The 17,683-nt window shown below is 37.4% G+C and overlaps 1 protein-coding gene and 1 long non-coding RNA gene across 2 annotated transcripts in view; one reads left to right on the top strand and one right to left on the bottom strand.

Moving 5' to 3' along the window:
* Positions 1 to 8,327: 8,327 nt before the first annotated feature.
* The window catches only part of LOC308196708 (uncharacterized protein), a 47,086-nt gene continuing 37,730 nt past the window's right edge, over positions 8,328 to 17,683 (top strand). Inside the window, exons 1-8 of the mRNA XM_080596107.1 lie at positions 8,328 to 8,480; positions 12,263 to 12,331; positions 13,263 to 13,328; positions 13,750 to 14,011; positions 14,424 to 14,538; positions 15,140 to 15,230; positions 16,221 to 16,330; positions 16,540 to 16,756. Coding sequence (XP_080452233.1) covers positions 8,408 to 8,480; positions 12,263 to 12,331; positions 13,263 to 13,328; positions 13,750 to 14,011; positions 14,424 to 14,538; positions 15,140 to 15,230; positions 16,221 to 16,330; positions 16,540 to 16,756 — 1,003 coding nt within the window. The 5' untranslated portion in view covers positions 8,328 to 8,407. The remainder of the gene's footprint in view (positions 8,481 to 12,262; positions 12,332 to 13,262; positions 13,329 to 13,749; positions 14,012 to 14,423; positions 14,539 to 15,139; positions 15,231 to 16,220; positions 16,331 to 16,539; positions 16,757 to 17,683) is intronic.
* On the bottom strand, positions 13,960 to 17,678 carry LOC308196713. Its single transcript, XR_013952362.1, has 4 exons — positions 17,049 to 17,678; positions 14,810 to 14,869; positions 14,612 to 14,695; positions 13,960 to 14,088 (listed from the first exon to the last, which is right to left on the bottom strand). It is a non-coding gene; the product is annotated as an uncharacterized lncRNA (long non-coding RNA).

The raw sequence follows: 17,683 nt of genomic DNA, 5'->3' as shown, positions 1-17,683 counted from the left end.
TGCTGTGACATACAGGAATGTAAGTGAGATAAGAATCTTGCTCATTATGTGCAAAAATCTTCAAGAGTAGGCGTTACACTGCAATGTTTATACAAATCAGTCAGCACCATTACTGAATGTAGTCCTAAAATACAGTCAAGTTTGGATGAGGTGTAATTGTTAAAGATCTGGAGACTCCTTTTTTTACTGATGTGTGCCACAGAGATAAGAATAAATGGAGCCTGGTTCAATTCAAATTCTCTTTGGGAATTTGAAACTAGAAGTGGAGAAACAAACTCTATTACAGCACTTCTCAGCATTTGCAATGTATTCCTTATGGTAAACTAGCAAAACAGCATGCATATACAAACATGCACTGAAAGGTTATGACATGCAAACAATAAATAGAATGGGTAACTTGCAGCCTCTCCCAAAGCAAAGCCTGATTGCATGAGATCCAACAACATTCTGCTTTGACTGCCCTTAAATACCATATGCTGAATGGCAATTAATTTAAACCAAGTGCAAATTGCTTTGCATGTTCTTTCTGTTTGCAAGGAAAGAACAAAAATTAAAACTCACCTCAGCAGTAAAAAAGTAAAAAATAAAAAATCCAATAAGTAATACAATTCTGTTACTCTGGAACCTTTCCCTGAAAGAGGGACCAGTCAAACTGTGCAGTCAGGGAAACATCCTGAGTTGACAGGCAGCACTTTGCTTGGTTTTAATATAAAGGATGCTGTTGCAGTCCACAGAACGCAGAAGCTCGGTTACTCTTATATCTGCCTAGCTCCTTTGTGCAGTTAGGTTGGGGCAAGAGAAATAATGCCAAATTTACATCCATTTTTTGCTTCTCTTATTCTGCTTGCTGGCTACAGCATAATCAGAGAGCATGGTCTGTACTCACCACCAGGCTGTTTTCACGGATAGCATATGGAGAGCATTGCCACCGGATAATATCACCACAGCTACATGGCTCACAGCCCCACTCCTCCAAGGATACAGCAGCCCTTTTGATGACTTATGTACAGGACAATGCCTAGAGTTTTGGAAAATCCTACTTTTAGGAAGCATTTGATGAAAGATCAAATATATATATATATATATAAAGAATTAAACTAGAACACTGATTCCCTGTCCCTGAGCAGAAAGAAGCGCACTTAACAATCTCCTGGTGATTTTTCTAATATTTAAGAGATCTGAAATTGAGGTAGGAATGTGTAAGAAAAAGGAAGAATGAAACAGAATTACTAGATGGGGGAAAAGGCTTACAAGTGCTCCTGTAACATCTAGATTTGCTCTGAGAAAACAACAAGGGCTTGTATGAAATCATAGAAGATCCCTCCAAAAATTTTCATGCCACAAATACGTCATGTTAGGTGTGTTCTTCAGTGTATATAACCCAGAATTTGGAAAAATAATAGGCCGCAAGCCAGAAAAAAAAAAAAAAAATCCTTATGATTGTCAAAACTTTAGAAAATATTTGAATTCATGATGGATAACCTTGCACAAAAGAGCAACAAAATTTTGGAGGGAGGGGGTGAACATGTGTAGCCAGTGCTGAGGAACAGGAGGTAGCAGCAGCTGTGCTTTAGGTGGGTTTGAACCTCTTGGGAACCCCACCTTAACTAATGGTATAGAACATGATGTCACGAAGGACAGCAGTGCCTGTGGTCATCTCCGCTGACCATTAGCGTCAGTCATCCCAAAACAGACTTGGTAGCCCACAACTAGACTACCTATATTGTGCTTTTATTTGCAAATCAAGCTCTTTCAGGAGTTAGTGTGTATAAGACTTTTCTCGACTTGGAGGTTTGTCGTCTACTCTGCATGGGTGGTAGAGAGGGAAAGACGGAGCAGAAGAGCCCTGAACTGAAAACAGAATTGTTGCACTGGTGTTTGCTTAGGACAGATACCAGGTAACTTTCATCAATCTGAAGAATAGGGCAGATGAGGAGATAAGGGATGATAAGCTTAACTTCTTATGCAGAAGTTCATCTGAGCCACTAAACTCGGTCAGCACTGCAGACAAGAGTCGAAATTATAACCTGGTCCGTGCATACAGTCTTCAGACTGAACTTAGGGTAACCTGTCAATATTGGCATAAATTTAGTCTATCACGGGTTGAGCTATGTGCAGCACTAATGAGCACACCCACATCTGAACAACTTTTTGTGGAGCAGATGCAGAAATGACTCATCAGGCAGCACTGAAAAAGCCTCATGACAGAAGGAAAAATACACCAAAATGTATTCAACAGCAGATTCTGAAGATGACAAAGAGATGTTAATGAAAGCATGAGAGTGCTTTGGAAAAAAAAAAAAAAAGTGAAAAGAGTGAGGGGTCACATGCAATTGCTGGGGCAGGAGAAATGCCAAAGCTCGTGAAGAAAAACAACGGAAAAATAAACTTTGTCTAAGTCACCATCAGTGATTCAAAAGATCAGATTTAGCTCATTTGAGTCTTTACTGTCCCACTGAATAAGCATTTTATGAAATGAAGAAAATGTGTGCAGACAAGGAAAAAGCTCAATAAGATACAGGACAGTGAATGCCAAACAGATAATAAACCGTCAGTGATATTGTCCAGAAAGACATCATCAGTACTATGCAGAAGAGGAAAGCAAAACTGCAATCCATCCAGACAAACCAAATGGAAGCTACAAACAGCACCAGTCTAACACTGTGAGAACCAAGTATACTGCAAACTGAAGAAAAAAAATCTACCAGGTGAGTTTTTAGATGGTATGTGCAATGGAAAAGTTATGCTTTCAGCTGAATTAAGTGCATGAAGAGCCTAGAGATATTCAACCTTGTAAGAATGATTCAGCACATACCTATATACATTTTTCTGCTTTAAAAAAATACCACACAACAATCAAAAATACTGAGATAAGAGAAGGTGCAGCAGCTTTCTGGCTGCAAAGCTATTCAAAGCTTATCCAGATGTTTTTGGAGGATCGAGATTAGGCAATAAAATGATTCATCCAGTACAGCTGAGTACTCACAGCATTAAAACCCAAGGGATTGAGGAAGGTGTTGAGCTCACCTGGGTTAAATACTGACCACACAGACGTCAAGCAAACCGTGTACTTAAGAAGAGCTATTACATGTGAAAACCACAAGGTGAACGAGCACATATTAATGCAGTCTGATATGCGCAGAAGCTGTTGTTGCCAAGGTATTAGTCATGAGTTTCATTTCTTTCATTGCATCTTTCTTTCCCCTTAGTTAAGATGAGCAAAGTGACAGCTCAGCTGCTCTTCTTTGTCTGTCAACAGTATGAGATACCTATTGCAAGCTTCTCTTCCAAATCCTTTAAAATACACGCAAAAAAAAAAAGGGAAGAGAGCACAACTGTGCACTTAAGGTATCATTCTGAAACTATGACTACTGTCACTGAGAAATGAGGCAAGTTACTTCATTTCTTCTAACCTTCACCACTGTTCTATCACTGGTTTTCTATTTCAATGATCTAATCTCCACAGCCAGAGATTTTCTTCCACTTTTCATAGTACCTTTGTAATCATTGCTAAAACTATTGTAACTATGAAACTAAGAAATGATAATAACCATATACAATACACAGCTCATCTGCTATCCATCGTAAGAGTTTAACCCTCTCCACATGCCTTTCACTGTGAAGCTGCATGCAGCTTTGTTTTTCATGGAGAAACCTCACTGAGATTTCTCAGGTGGTGTGACATGTTATACTAAGCTGGCAACAGACTGCATCATCTGTTCCAAGATCCAGGGAAATGAGCCCATGATCAGAGTACATTGTAGTCTTCCACAGTGGCAGTGCATATATTCAGTAGGGGGAAGTTAACGGGGTATTGGAAAAAGGGTGGAGAGTGAGAATGAACCCCTGGGTAGGGCTGGTAAGCAAAACCCAAGTGAGTCACCTGTAAGCTGTTGGAAAGAAAAAATGTTTGAGGAAAAAATGAGAGAAAGGTGGGAAGACCATGAGCAGCACAAGCCAGGGAGAACAGATAACCTCTCTACAGAGATAGGTGGGAAGAGTGTGATGGTCCTCCGCTTAAGTTAATGCCGACTTGCTTTACATTAATTTCAGAGTGTTTGTCATTACTTTACATTGCTTTCCACATCACAATAAGTATTCTCAACTTCTGAACAGCACAGCTGTTCACTCATTTTCCCAGTTCATATGGTAAACAAGGACTCTACAGATCTGGGGCACAATGAAGAGTTACCCAGGTCCCTGATTCATCTGGTTTGTCATGCTTGGGAGGAGGTAGTTCTCAACACCTAATGGAGTTCCATTTTGAACACAGAAGGAAGATGAATTCTGGTTTCAGTAATTGCCTTAATGCTACCCCTTCCTAACTTCTGAATGCTTGCCGCTCTTGTAATTATATGGTCTATTTTCAGGCTGCAGTGTTCATATGATATCCACATTTTATCTGGCATTTGAAATATTTACATTAAATTAGTATAATCAATGTCTTATTTTTTTTGTCCCCACTTTTATGCAAGAAACCAAGATGAAAAGGTAAAATTGGAAATTATATCCATTTTCAGAATTATGAGTCAAAAAACACATTATTTTGGATTTCTTGTTACAAAAGCTGCTGTCATTGACCAATCCACTGGTATAGTTTTTTCGTAGACATTTAAAATAAAAAATATTGTCATCCAGATCCTTGGCTGTTGTAATTCATCTCCGTTAACCTCCTATAAAAAGAGCTAGTCTATAGCAACTTTACAGATCTATTCTACATTAATGTCCATGCTATTTGACACTGATATGTCACAAGTTTCTGGGTTTTACATAGCATTAAAAACTGAGAAAAACAGACAAAAAAAATGCAGGAAAGAAACAAAAATGCTTTTAACACCTCCCTAAACATTTATTTCTGCAAACAAAAGTGCTTTGTTTTAGTGCCAGGCAACACGAAAACTGTGGTCTCTAAATGGATTCCTGGTATACATTAACAGTAAATACAGCTGCTTAAGTTTCTATTATTAAAATACTTCAAAACTTACTTCTGGGGTTTCTTTCCCCTTACACAACTGGAGAGGTGAACTTGCTCCACCCTACCTGCATGATTAGGTTCTTTTCACCATACCATTGGGGGGACTCCAAAGTCCTCCAACTGCTTGTTCTTTAATCTACAGGAACCACTTGGAGCACCTGCCCATGTTACCGATAAACACCTTTACTTAAACCCTTCTGTTTTTTGTAACAATGTCAAGTTCATCTCCAGATAAGATTTCCCCAGCAATCAGTCCAATCACATAACCTGATAACGTTCAGAGTTTCATTAGCTATCTCTTGGAGTCACCCAAATATCTTCTATACCTCTTTTGTTATTATCAATTTCACCCACTCCTTGTGGTAGAGAGGGTGGGAGAGAAAGAGCCTATATGGGTGGATAAGCTGAACATGGGAACACCATTTGAAAGTCACTACTCCTTGTAGAACAGAAAAAATCAGTGTGAGCAGTAGCAATCATAACAATTCCAAACTACATAAAATTTTCATTAGAAGATTTGAGCAACATCTTTTGAAGAACATCTACAGATACAACTGGGACAACTCTCAGAACAGCCATACAACGTGCTCAGTAAATGCTTAGTGAGGCTGCGTATTTAAGGTTGACATGCATTGTTCTAGTCACACAGAGTTACAGTGAGTGAAAACTAAAAACTGTCTGAGAAGAAGAAAGAACTGGATAGCTGTTCTTTCTCTGCTTAGCAAGGAATTGAGCAAAAGAGACAGAGCAGAAGACAAAACCAGCCTCGACTCCACTGACATACCAAGTCATCCTAGGTATGGACACCCTCTTCACTATCCCCAGATGAGTATCAGAAGCACTAATTCCACCCTCAGAAAATACCTCCCTTTACCTCTAATCCCTTGCTCTGTTATACCCCATGTGAAGAAAGAAACGATTTCCATTTTTTTTTCTCATTCTTGGCTCTGATTAGTTGCCTAACGGTTGGAATTCTCTGCTTTCTGAAGCAGTTGCAGAGTCTGCTTTACTGGAATAATTTTTGTAATTAACTCTCAGAAATTTAAAAGAAGGGGATCCACTGCTCAGCTATGCATGGGACATCAAGTTTGGCAGAAGAAAAGCTCTGCTACTTTTGAGCACCACATGTAGCCCATTGCTACAGGTATATGCACAGTAGCTGCTGAAAGCCTAGTATGATGGGTAGCTTGTTTAATTTCTTAAGTGAGACTGGTGTATATTTATTTAATACATCTAACTGGTCATGTAAATAAGATATCATTTGCCTTCTGTATGTACAGATGAATTTACTTTCATTATGAGTACTGGCACAGAATAAAACAATGTTGTATGGGCAGGAAATCCAGTCTTTTCTTTTCTCCTGGTCTGCTGAAGCATGAAGATATAGATCTAGGGTGTGTAAACAGCTTACTGCTGATTATGAAGATGTAACTTCATTAAACATCCTGGATATTTCGATAGGGAACATGTTCCATACTATAGCAGGCTAATATGTTGACTTAAGTACCCTAACATTGCCACAATAAGCTACCACTGATTTCAATCCGAAAGTCCAGAAAACACTCTATAAAGGTACTCTTTTTGGTTTATTTTATAATACTGAGTGGGTGAGGATCCACTATATTTAGTTCGAAACAAAAGTGGAAATATGGACTGTAAATGAACTGACAAGAAATTGACACAAGTCAGTTGAGTAACACCTGAATGGGATATGTGATTATATTCCCCTATTCTTTTAGGAACTGTTTATGAATTTATAATCACAGGTTAGGATTTCAGTAAGAGCCCAGAGGAATTAGGCATCCAATTGAGATCACATTTTACAATTAGTAAACTTCCCAACTTTGTCTTCTTCTTCAGCAGAAATGACAAACATCAGTAAAGATTGCTGAACCAAATCTTGCCAGACATGCAGAATGTAATACTGCCCCATTTTATTCAAAGAAAGTCCTTTCTGCAATCTCTATATATCCTAGTATGCATGATGTTTTTGTTAGCTGCTTAATTCTCCTGTAGCTCAGCCACCCCTATTACATCTCCCAGGTGCCTGTTGCTAAATTCCCCACTGAGCAGCAGCTACCTTCATTCTTATAGACCAGCAGGAGGCTGAAGATGAAGATGAACTGAGGGCAAATGTTATGCGCACACGAAGTGCTGGACTCTGCATTGTTTTTGCCAAACAGCAGTTTTAAAAGAATTGTATTGCTAACTTTGAACATTTTGTCCATGTTTAACCAAGTTAAAGTAAGATCTATTGACTTCGGAAAGAGAGAAAAATCTGCCCTGAGCAACTTATCTTTAAACTATCTTTAATGTCAAGCTAAAAAGAGAAGGGGACATGAAACAGCAATCCTGTCTGTTTTGTGAAGTATACATTCATTCATGCTTATGAAATGATAACCCAGTAGAACTGCAAAAAATCAATGATCAGGGAAAAAAAATGTGTTAAATATTTACTGTTAAATATTTAAGGATTTATTTAACCCTTATAGGACTGATTCATTGCTTGTTTCTCTAATGTGTAGGCCTCATGACTCCATGGATATGAATGGAATTGCACAGGAAAGGTACTGAAATAATGTGATCGCAGGCCATTATCATTCTAACTTTTCTGTCCTATGAAGCTGTGGTGAAGCTGGCTGACTGTCTGAAATTACTCCTGCTATTTTCTACAAGAAGGCAAAATTAGACTCTGCAGACAATTCAGAAGCAGATGGCAAGGTCTGAACATGTCTCTAACAAATATAGGATACAGTCCAGCTAAAGCTGCCTTATTGTTCATTAGATAGCTGCCTAATGCTTGTCAGTGCTACACAGGGCTTTTCATGGCATACATGCATTGTGACTCTGAGATCATGCAGGACCCTTCAAGGTTATTTGTTCTTTTTACAAGATTAGCTGCCCCCAAAGACACAGAGTGACTCCCTAATGCTGGGTTCCCCAACTTAAAATACTCCACACTTTCTCTGACTTCAGAAATCAGCAGTTTGTTGTTTTGTTTTGTTTTGCCCAGGAGCTGCCTGTCACTATTGAAAAACTTAGAATAGTTACTTACATACCATCTGCATAACTAAAGCAACATCAAACTCTATTTGTTCCAGGACCTGTTTTTTTTGTGGAGGATGAGTTGTGTTTTATTTGCAGTCATGTTATGTTTCTTTATTAGACTGAACCTTAACAAAATATACATACGTATATCTATATACTCCTCCCAAAATGCAAATACCATTGGCCAGTTGCGGAGGAAGGAAGAGCATCCTCTGTTTACCTGTTCATTTGCTAAAATCCCCCAAACCCCACCTTTCTAGATTCTCTGAATCAATCTGGGACTGAAGCCAAAGTCACCTGCTATATAAGACTGAGAGAACACAGGTGAACTACTCCTCCTGACCAACCTTAGACCCAGCATCCTTGTGCCAGACTCCACTCAAGATGGGGTTTGGCAGGAGGATACGGGTAACAGAATGGGCTTTTCTGTTAGCAGTTTGCTGTATCCATCAGACAGGTAAGGAGTTGGGTTTTTTTCTGTTGCTGTTTTTTAGATGTATTAATATATTTTAAGCAACTAAACTCATTTTGTTTTTTCACTTAAAAAATGGTTGCACTTAAATGAGACTTCTTTGTATGTTACTTTCATTAAATATTTAGTGTCTGCCTATTAACTGGGCTGATTAGTTTAATGTTCCCTCAAGCCACTGAATATAACTACATTTGGAAGGTAGTCTTGCAGAGCAAACCAAAAAGAACCATTATTCATGTCCATTCATTCAAGTGCCAGTTGTTCAGTACTGCCTATGCCTTACAAAAGCATTTTATTTCTTTTGTATTTTGTAGTGAGATTGATTATGAATGTTATGTTCTTTTTATGCAATTTAAAACACTACATTTCCCCATTGCTAGACCAGACCACTGGTCATTCTTTTCCACCAACTAGGAGCTAGTATCAGATTCCTCAAGATTTCTTGCAGCTCCTTTTGCAAAAGAGACTGGAAGGGTATATTCATGTGGCAATGATTTTCAGTAATGATTGTACATTGGTAGTACATTAGGTGTGACATTTATGTAAATTGTTGGTTTTGAGTATGAGCAGGACTGGGAGGTTTATCTGATGTATGCAATCCATCATTTTGTGTGTGTGGATTTTTTTTTCTCCTGATAATATTACATTAATCAGGGCTGATCTTGTCAGATTTTATTAAGTCCTGTTCAGTTAATCAGACCACTCAAATAGAAATTACTTGCATGAGTACAAGCTTGTTCAGTCAATTCCATTCGTGTACAGTAATTACTGCCCTGTCAGTTAACGTTTTAAAATCTTCAGATTGCCTCTGAATTTATATTTCATATCATTTTAAAAACATTGACAAGTGCAAATATAATTTTGGCTACTTCATATTTATGAAATAAACACGTATAAGTTGATAAACGTGGTAAGTTGATTTAAGCAAAAAATACAACAGTCACTTCGAGTGTAAGCTTACACTTTTAGCGTTATACAACATCAGCCATATCATCCTCAGCCCTTCGCTGAACAAGCAAGTTATTTGTAAGGTGCAATGCTAACCTGACAAATTGCTTTGATAAATGAATAGTGGTTAGACCAAGTCCAGTGAACTCCTCTTCATTCAAATCTCACTCTGTGAAAAATATTTTCAGATGTCCTGACTGACTACAGAATATTGACCTAATTCCATGCTGTCTTCACAAACATTTTGTGCCTGACTTTATATTCTAGGTCAAATTCCAAGTTTTGTGAATTGATTGTAAGGGGAATTGTGTATTTGGATCGGCAGATGGATATAGGCCTGGCAAGGTGCATCCAGAAATATTCCTAATGATTTGCTCAGTTTCCAAATAATCAAAGACTAAATTATCTTTCATATTCTTGGAAGTGAGAGGCACTTATTTTTATAATGGTCAACAATGTGGCATTGTGCAATTGCTAGATAAACCAATGCAGCTAGAATTTCTTTGAAAACTATATCTGCTAAATAAACAAAAGACCATGTTATTTCCTTGAGAAAAATTAACAGACCAAAATATGTGTATATACTGTTTTGCTCTGTTACGAAGGTTCTCACAGTAGAAAAAAAAAAACATTCACAATATAGGTTGGCTCTCACATGAAGTCAGGATGATTTTATACCTGCTGAAGTTCCTAGGTGTTGCGTGAGAGGAAATTCTGGCCTATTATTGAGACTTACAGAGGCATTTTTTAGATTTTCTCAACAATTGTAATGATATGAATGTATTTACATAATCATATCATCTGTGATACTGAAAGACAAAGAGGAAGTGGAAAAAACATAAAGTTACTTCTTTGTACGTCACTAGTGGTCACTCAGAAAGATAAATGAGGAAAGAACAAAAGCTTAGGTCTGAGAATAAACTTTTGTAGATACTAGGACAACTTCTAAAGATGGTGAGGCTGCCCAGAACCCTCTCCTCCAAAGCCAACAGTCTCTTGGGGTCCTCTTTTGGAGTGGGGTATTTAATCCCTTCAGGCAGGCATCCTTCGGCTCTGGGATCAAGTACTCTGTCTGCTTACATGGTGGGCAGGGACACCATTTACATTAGAAATCCTTCCCTATTTGGTAAGATGGGTGTTACAAATCCAGTTCTGAGTCTGTGGACTCTCCCCATCTATTGTATGAGCAGAAAGGCGATGTAATTAAATTACACAGCCAGCTCCTCTTCAACTGACAAATTCTCTAGACACCAAGAGTGCTCATTCACATAATCCCGATCAGGATTCAGCTATTAGTCATTTCATAGCCTAAGTCCTCTGAAGATTAAGACTTGGCATGTTATAGGTAAGTGTTAGTCAACATGTTCTTAGCATGGTTTTTACATTCTGGGAGGATCGATTCCTTTGCAAGATAAAGTTGTAGCCATTGTTCTTAAACGGGAAATGCCTGCCATATTTACTTATAAAAACCAAGAGCTTAGAGCACCAAACCACTTAGAGCCAAGGATCAGGTGTTTGGTTTTTTTTGTTTTCTAATCATGAAAGTGTTGATTTGTCATCTCCCAAAATTCCTTGCCAGTATATCCTCTTCCAGTTGAGCCATGCATGGCAAGGAATTCAAAACTCGTGGAGACAGAATAGAGAGGAGAACTCATCTGGAGGACAGTTCATGTAGTTGAGCCAGTACCCATTTAACTAGAGATACAAAAATAATCCATGAGGCAGAGCACGAGTAAGACAGTTTAGATGTAGCTGAGTGCCTTAATCATGTGGCCACATGTCCTGCTTTTCCCACCTTTGCCATCATCCCACTCTTTTCAGCACCATGTCTCAGCTTCAGGTTGGTTAGCAAGAATCCTTAATCAGATAGACTTACAGCCCGATGCTTAAGGTTTTCTCCAGAGAAGCCACGAATTTGAGCCATTTCAGAGTGAGAGAGGGACAGGACCAGGTTTCCTGCTCTTTGGGTGAATGCTTAAACTGCCAGGCTGTTGTATAAAACAGTGAGGAAATATCTCCTTTAGCAGTTGTGTTTTAGAAGAGAAGTATGAGAGTGTCTCATTCTTGCACACACTGACTATGGCGCCCTGCAGGCTCTTGAACAGATGGGCAGTCCTCATGCAGCCTTTCGTCAAGCAGTGATGCTTAAAACATGTGGAGTAAGACTGGGTTTAGTGTTCTGCTTACTTCTCCTGGATTACTGCTCAGTGTGTATGCACATCAGTCAGGGGTGCCTTATTGCATCCTGCTGTCATGCAAATCTAGATCACTGACTGAGGCTTCGGATTGCCTCCAAAGGCAAAAGCCCTGTGCTTAGGCACTAAAGAAACTACTGAAGTATCTGCAGCCATCACTTGATCTAGCACTAAATCCCTTTTTTTTTTTTTAACCAGTTCTGTGTTTTTTCTTAAAATTATGTAAATTCTACACAGCAATTTTAATAAATGACTCTCTTGTATTTTGTGAATTCTTGCTACAATTTTCACATATTAGTGAGATTTAGTGCAGCAGTGAAATAAGGGCTGTGATCCAGTCATTACAATTCCTTGTACTGAGTTTTAAGGGAAAAAAAAAAAAGCAGATATATATGAAAGGTTATTTGGATTTCAAACTCAATGGATTTGTAATAGAAAGTCTCTTTCTCTAATTACATTTTACTTCCTCTTTGGGTCAGATTCATTTTTTCTCATGTTACAAAGGACTCTCCCCTCTATCTTACGGAGATGTATCTGGGTCCTTTGATCCTATCTAAATGCTTAACTTAAAAAGTTCAGATATAGGACATTGTACTTAAAATGCTTTTTACTATTTCTTCACAGGAGCTCAGACTGAAATCCAGCAGGAAACAGAAAGTATCTACACTGAGGTTGTTCAGCAGGAACAAAACAGTACGTTGGTTTATACTGTGTGCATGTGTATTTGTATTTATTTGGCACATCTCTACTAAGCAATAAAAATGCCTAAAAACCTCTTTAGCAAATTGCTAGTGATGTAAATTAAAGATAAATGTTTTAGAAAGCCACTGTGTAGAAGAACTGTAATGTCTTTATTAGATACCTATTACTAAACATGCAGTATGGCTATATTTGCATAATAACAGGTGAATAAGAAAATAGATGTATGTTCATAGAGAGTGTAACACATGCAGATGTGCATGAATTTGTATATATAAAACCAAAGTGGAATATACATGCAGGATATTTGGTTCCTTATACACAGGAATTGAGACTACTTTGGCAAGATATACAGTCAGTGGTTGATGAGAAATCAAGATGGTAACCCAGCTTCATTGATTTTTGCTATATAATGACTAGTGATCATCCTGTACAATGGATTTGTAGTCTTTTCTAAGGGTTTCCACTCTCTTAACAGAAAAATAATAGAGAGTGAAGTATAATCAAAAATTTTATTTCCTCCTCAGACAGAGGAGGTATAATTAGAAGACAGCTGTGCTTCTGTACTAGCAACAGGCTAATTTAGTAGAGCTTAACCCTTTGTATTGGTCAGTGTGTCTGAAACACTGCAATATTCAGAGCTGTGACTTTCTGCCTCTCCTAATACAATACAGAGTTTCATAAAAGGGTCAAAACTATGAGGTAGAAAATGCAGATCATGACAGCTGAAAGCAAGTTATTATTTAACTGTCCTGATTTTGAATTTTAATATGATCCAAGGCCCATGTGAAACAACGCCAGGCTTAACATTATTTCATTGGATCTGTCGTATTAACTTGCTAGTCTTTCCGTTCTAGGTCAGTTTTAGATGCAAGTTTTGGTATTGTTATACTAGCTTTGGTGTTCTTTCTTATTTTTTTTCTAGTTTCTGCTACAGTTTCATCTAAGGTCAACATCATCCAGACAATGCTGACAAATCCAATAATAACACGTAAGTAAAGGAAATTAAATGTATCCAATGGGTATTCAGTTTTAGAGGAAATAGACAGAGGAACTTAATACAAACAGGGAAATGCACTAGTAAAGGTAGTCATGGGGTCATAAGAGAAGAAAGAGGATGGTTAAGAAACAGTGTAATGTTGAACTGTTATATCAGATTAAATACGGACAATTAAATACCTGTACATAACTAAGACCATTTATAGGGGTATATATGATGAATAGCAGACCGAGAATGAATAAGAATGAACACATAGTGACTAGTTTTATAATGCATAGATGGACAGAAAATAACTAAGGAGGTGGGCAGGGGAAAAATATTCAATGACAAAATGAAGCCTTGGACAAGTTGATTCGCCACAATAAGACTGGGAATTTTAAGTCATTTTTTACAGCTAATTTTAAATTCACAGCTTCCAACCCTGCTCACAATGGTCACGTGTGCAGCACATGGGGCAACTTCCACTTCAAGACCTTTGATGGAGACATCTTCTACTTCCCTGGGCTCTGCAATTATGTTTTTGCATCCCATTGCAGCACTCCCTATGAGGATTTCAACATCCAGATGAGACGTACGGTGGTAGAAAATACTCCAACAATCAGCCGTATTACCATGAAACTTGAAGGTGTAGCCATTGAGCTAACAAAGGATGTTGTCATGGTCGATAGCAACAGGTAAGTTTATTCATAACACTTGTTTGGTAAACACAGATATGTATTTTTTTCTAACTGGCCAAGTACTTTCTTGTATTCTGGGGAAAAAAATATGCATTCTTCAATAAATCTGACAATTTTACCCATAGAAATAATGAATAAGTTGCTGTTAATTCCACTCATAGTAAATCAATCACTTCTTTGAAGACTAACTCAAAAACAAAATCTGGATGAAAAATCCTGGGAAGTTGGGTCAAAATTCAAATCCACATTTGATGGTGTTGGACCATTTTATTTTTTAATTGCTTTTCTTTCAACACAGCTGAATTATAGTTGAATCTTTATAGATGCTGGATCACACAAGCCATTTCTTTTTCTCTTTATCAAACATCTGGATCAGAAAATATTTAGTATTCCTTCTGCCTGTTTCTAGAGTTCAACTGCCATACAGCCAGGCTGGAATTACAATAGAGAGAAGCAGCATTTATGTGAAAGTTGTCAGCAAAATGGGTGTTATATTTATGTGGAATGAAGATGACAGTATTCTGGTAAGAACAGCTCCTGGACCTGTCTACACCTTCAAAGCCCAAAGAGCATGCCTTTGATTAAGCTAATCCCTACCTGTTTGGTGTTTATTATTGCCTTCTCATCTCATACTGTTGAGCAATTCTTCTTTAATAAAGACAGATTTGCATCTAGGTATGCCTAAAGAAAATTATGTGGATTTACTTCTCATTGATAGACTTCTGCTTAAAATGGGGTGAAAAACCACTTACATTATATCATTAACATATTAGCATCATTACAGGTCCTACTTACCTCTTCAAATATAATTTTGAGCAGAATTTCTCTCTCTTCATTGTGGATTTGATTTTCTTTCTGAAGAATAAATAGAGAGAGAAAGGCTAAGAGCTCCTTAGATATTGCAATGAAAACTTATGTCTGCATCAGTAGCTTGGAATATGTTCTAAATCCAGTCCAAGCAAGCTCTTCATTCTATCCCCCAGGTTTAAATTAGATTGCTAAATAAATTTACATAGCTCTGATGAAAAATTTTTAAGGGCAGCAGATGCAGGTGATTTCAGTGATCTTGAATATATTTTAGAATGTGTATACTAACTTCTATCAACTTAATGCCTATCATTTTAGCTGGAACTGCATGAGAAATATGCTAATCAGACCTGTGGGCTTTGTGGAGACTTCAATGGCATTCCAATTTACAATGAGTTCTATTCTAACAGTAAGTCTTCCAAATAACAAAAAACATGGTTTCTGGTCTCCAACATGTATTTTGCATTCTTTTAGCTCTAACATCATCATCATTCCTCTTTCCTATCATGTTAAAGGATTTAGCCAGAGGTTATGATTCAATCTCTGTTCCAAAATATATATTACTGAGATCAGATAACGTCATTTAATACTTAAAGTGTAAATATAATACTTGTGCTAACAACAGACTGCTTATTTCTTGTATGATATGGTTTTATTTACCTAATCAGCTAACCCCATAAAGATAAGCCAGATTCTCACTAATAACATAAATAAATATAGAAAGATATCTAATAAAATAAAAGGTAGTTATATTGTCTAGTCAGTACATTTATTGCTTCATTTCTCTCTTAAAATTAGAAATGCTTCTAATAATAACATATTGATTCTGATTTGAAAAGCCCAGGAAATAGTTTCTGGTTTACAATTAATGAGCCTATTAGGCACAACATCACAATCTTGAATATGTAATGCCATTCCACAAGTTACATCCATGTTTGCCACCTGATTTGCATAATCTGTATATGATCTTCTCTCTATTATTTTGTTCATTCTCAGTTTGAGTCTTTTCCTAAACCTCATACCTCAGCATTTCCCATTGTCCACATCCCTGTTTTAATTATTTTCTCTCTTCCCTACATGGTCTCAATATTATCTGAAAATAGTTTCATAGAATCATAGTTTGTTATTTTCCAGTAAAAATCTTAGTTTGCATCTATATGTAATAGGCTGAGAATTGTTTTCTAATGTTTTTCTTTTTTCCAGGGTGCTGTGCGAGGTATATTGAGACAGTGATGTCAGTGTTTATTTTGGAAGGGATGATGATCAAAGGAAAAAGACTTAAGGCTGGCTGCCTTGGCCAGTTTTGAACCAAATTCTTGACAGGAGAAAAAGATAATTAAACAAACAAACAAATAATAATGATAATAAAACCCCTCATTATTAAACTTCTTTCACACAGATATGAAAATGACAGTCTTACAGTTTGGGAATATGCAGAAAATGAATGGGCCAACAGAAAACTGTGAAGATCCCACTACTTCCCTGCCAGATAATTGCACAGACACTTTTGTAAGGATCTTTTTGATTATTCGTTTATTTTTCTTTCAAATTTATCTGTACCCTTCTACAGCTTCAGAGCGCTCAATAGGAAAAGACGTAAGGACAACAGAAAGTAAAGAGGGAAATGAAATTCTATTAAAGAATAGTTTACCAGTTTAGCAATGCTAAAAAAATCTGCTCCTTTCTATTTTCTGAAAGTTTTTTTTTTTCCTCCCAAGGATGACATATGCCAGAAAACATTGACCAGCTCTTCATTTGCAGAATGTAATGATCTAGTTGATGTTAGTGAGTACATTATGGCTTGCCAAGAAGATTTGTGCCGCTCTGAAGAGTCAAAAAATGCTTCGTGTATCTGTGACACCTTTGCCGAATACTCCCGACAGTGCGCTCATGCTGGTGGGGAACCTCTGAACTGGAGAACCTCAAAACTGTGCTGTAAGTATCACTGGAGATAGACTTACTTTATGCTCAACAAATAAAAAACAATATGTTCTCAAATGATGCTAAAGATGCACGGGAAATTACAAGCAATTCAAGACTATTCTCCAGAGGGTTCTGATATACAAGCTCCAGCAAGAAGACTTCGGAAAAAGAACTAAGGGTTTTAATGCAAACTGGTTTAAACACACTTAAATGGATACACTTACTCAGAGTTGAAGTGCTATTGAATTAACTGGAACAATAAAAGAAGCAAATAAAGGGGAAAGAAGAAAGGTCATTTGCTTACATTCCTGTTTCTCTCCTTTTCTCGTGGTGGCTACAGCATGTTTTACCCTCATTAATTAACTGATTGAGTCTTCACAGGTGTTTGTCTGGTTAAGCACTTATTTACCTCTTGTTGCTTGGTAGTTTGCACCACTGTTTGCACTGAATTAAACACAGACCATTATGGGGTGCAGCTGTTGATACTGTCACCAATGTTTGTTCCAAAATAAAATCCCCTAGTGTACTATTTGCCCTTCCAATGGTATCTTAAAAATCCAAATATAATAAAGCCTTAGGAACTTGAGTCTTACATTTCCCTAGCAATACAGGTATTCTTGAAAAAGGTGCCTTCAACAGAAACCTCGCTAGCTGTCTGGGGTCATTATCTTGGTGTCCCTGGAAATCCAGTAATTGTGTCCCCAGTTCAGACCAGTTAAGTCTTTAGACACAGTCATGAAAAGCAAATCTCAACTGTAAAACATGGATCTGGATCATGGATTCAAATTTTGAGAGGTGGGGATGGATCTGCAGTTCAGTGTGGTTTTACATCTAGCTGAAAAAATGTAAATGAACACACACACACATATATTTTTCATATACAGTGAACAAGTAGTACTTTTGACTGAACGAAAAAATCTCTCTTTCTTTAACATTTCA

The sequence above is a fragment of the Anser brachyrhynchus genome (assembly GCF_964034855.1).
Source record: "Anser brachyrhynchus genome assembly, chromosome: 5".
Classification (NCBI taxonomy): domain Eukaryota; kingdom Metazoa; phylum Chordata; class Aves; order Anseriformes; family Anatidae; genus Anser; species Anser brachyrhynchus.
This window is presented reverse-complemented; position numbering and strand designations above follow the sequence as displayed.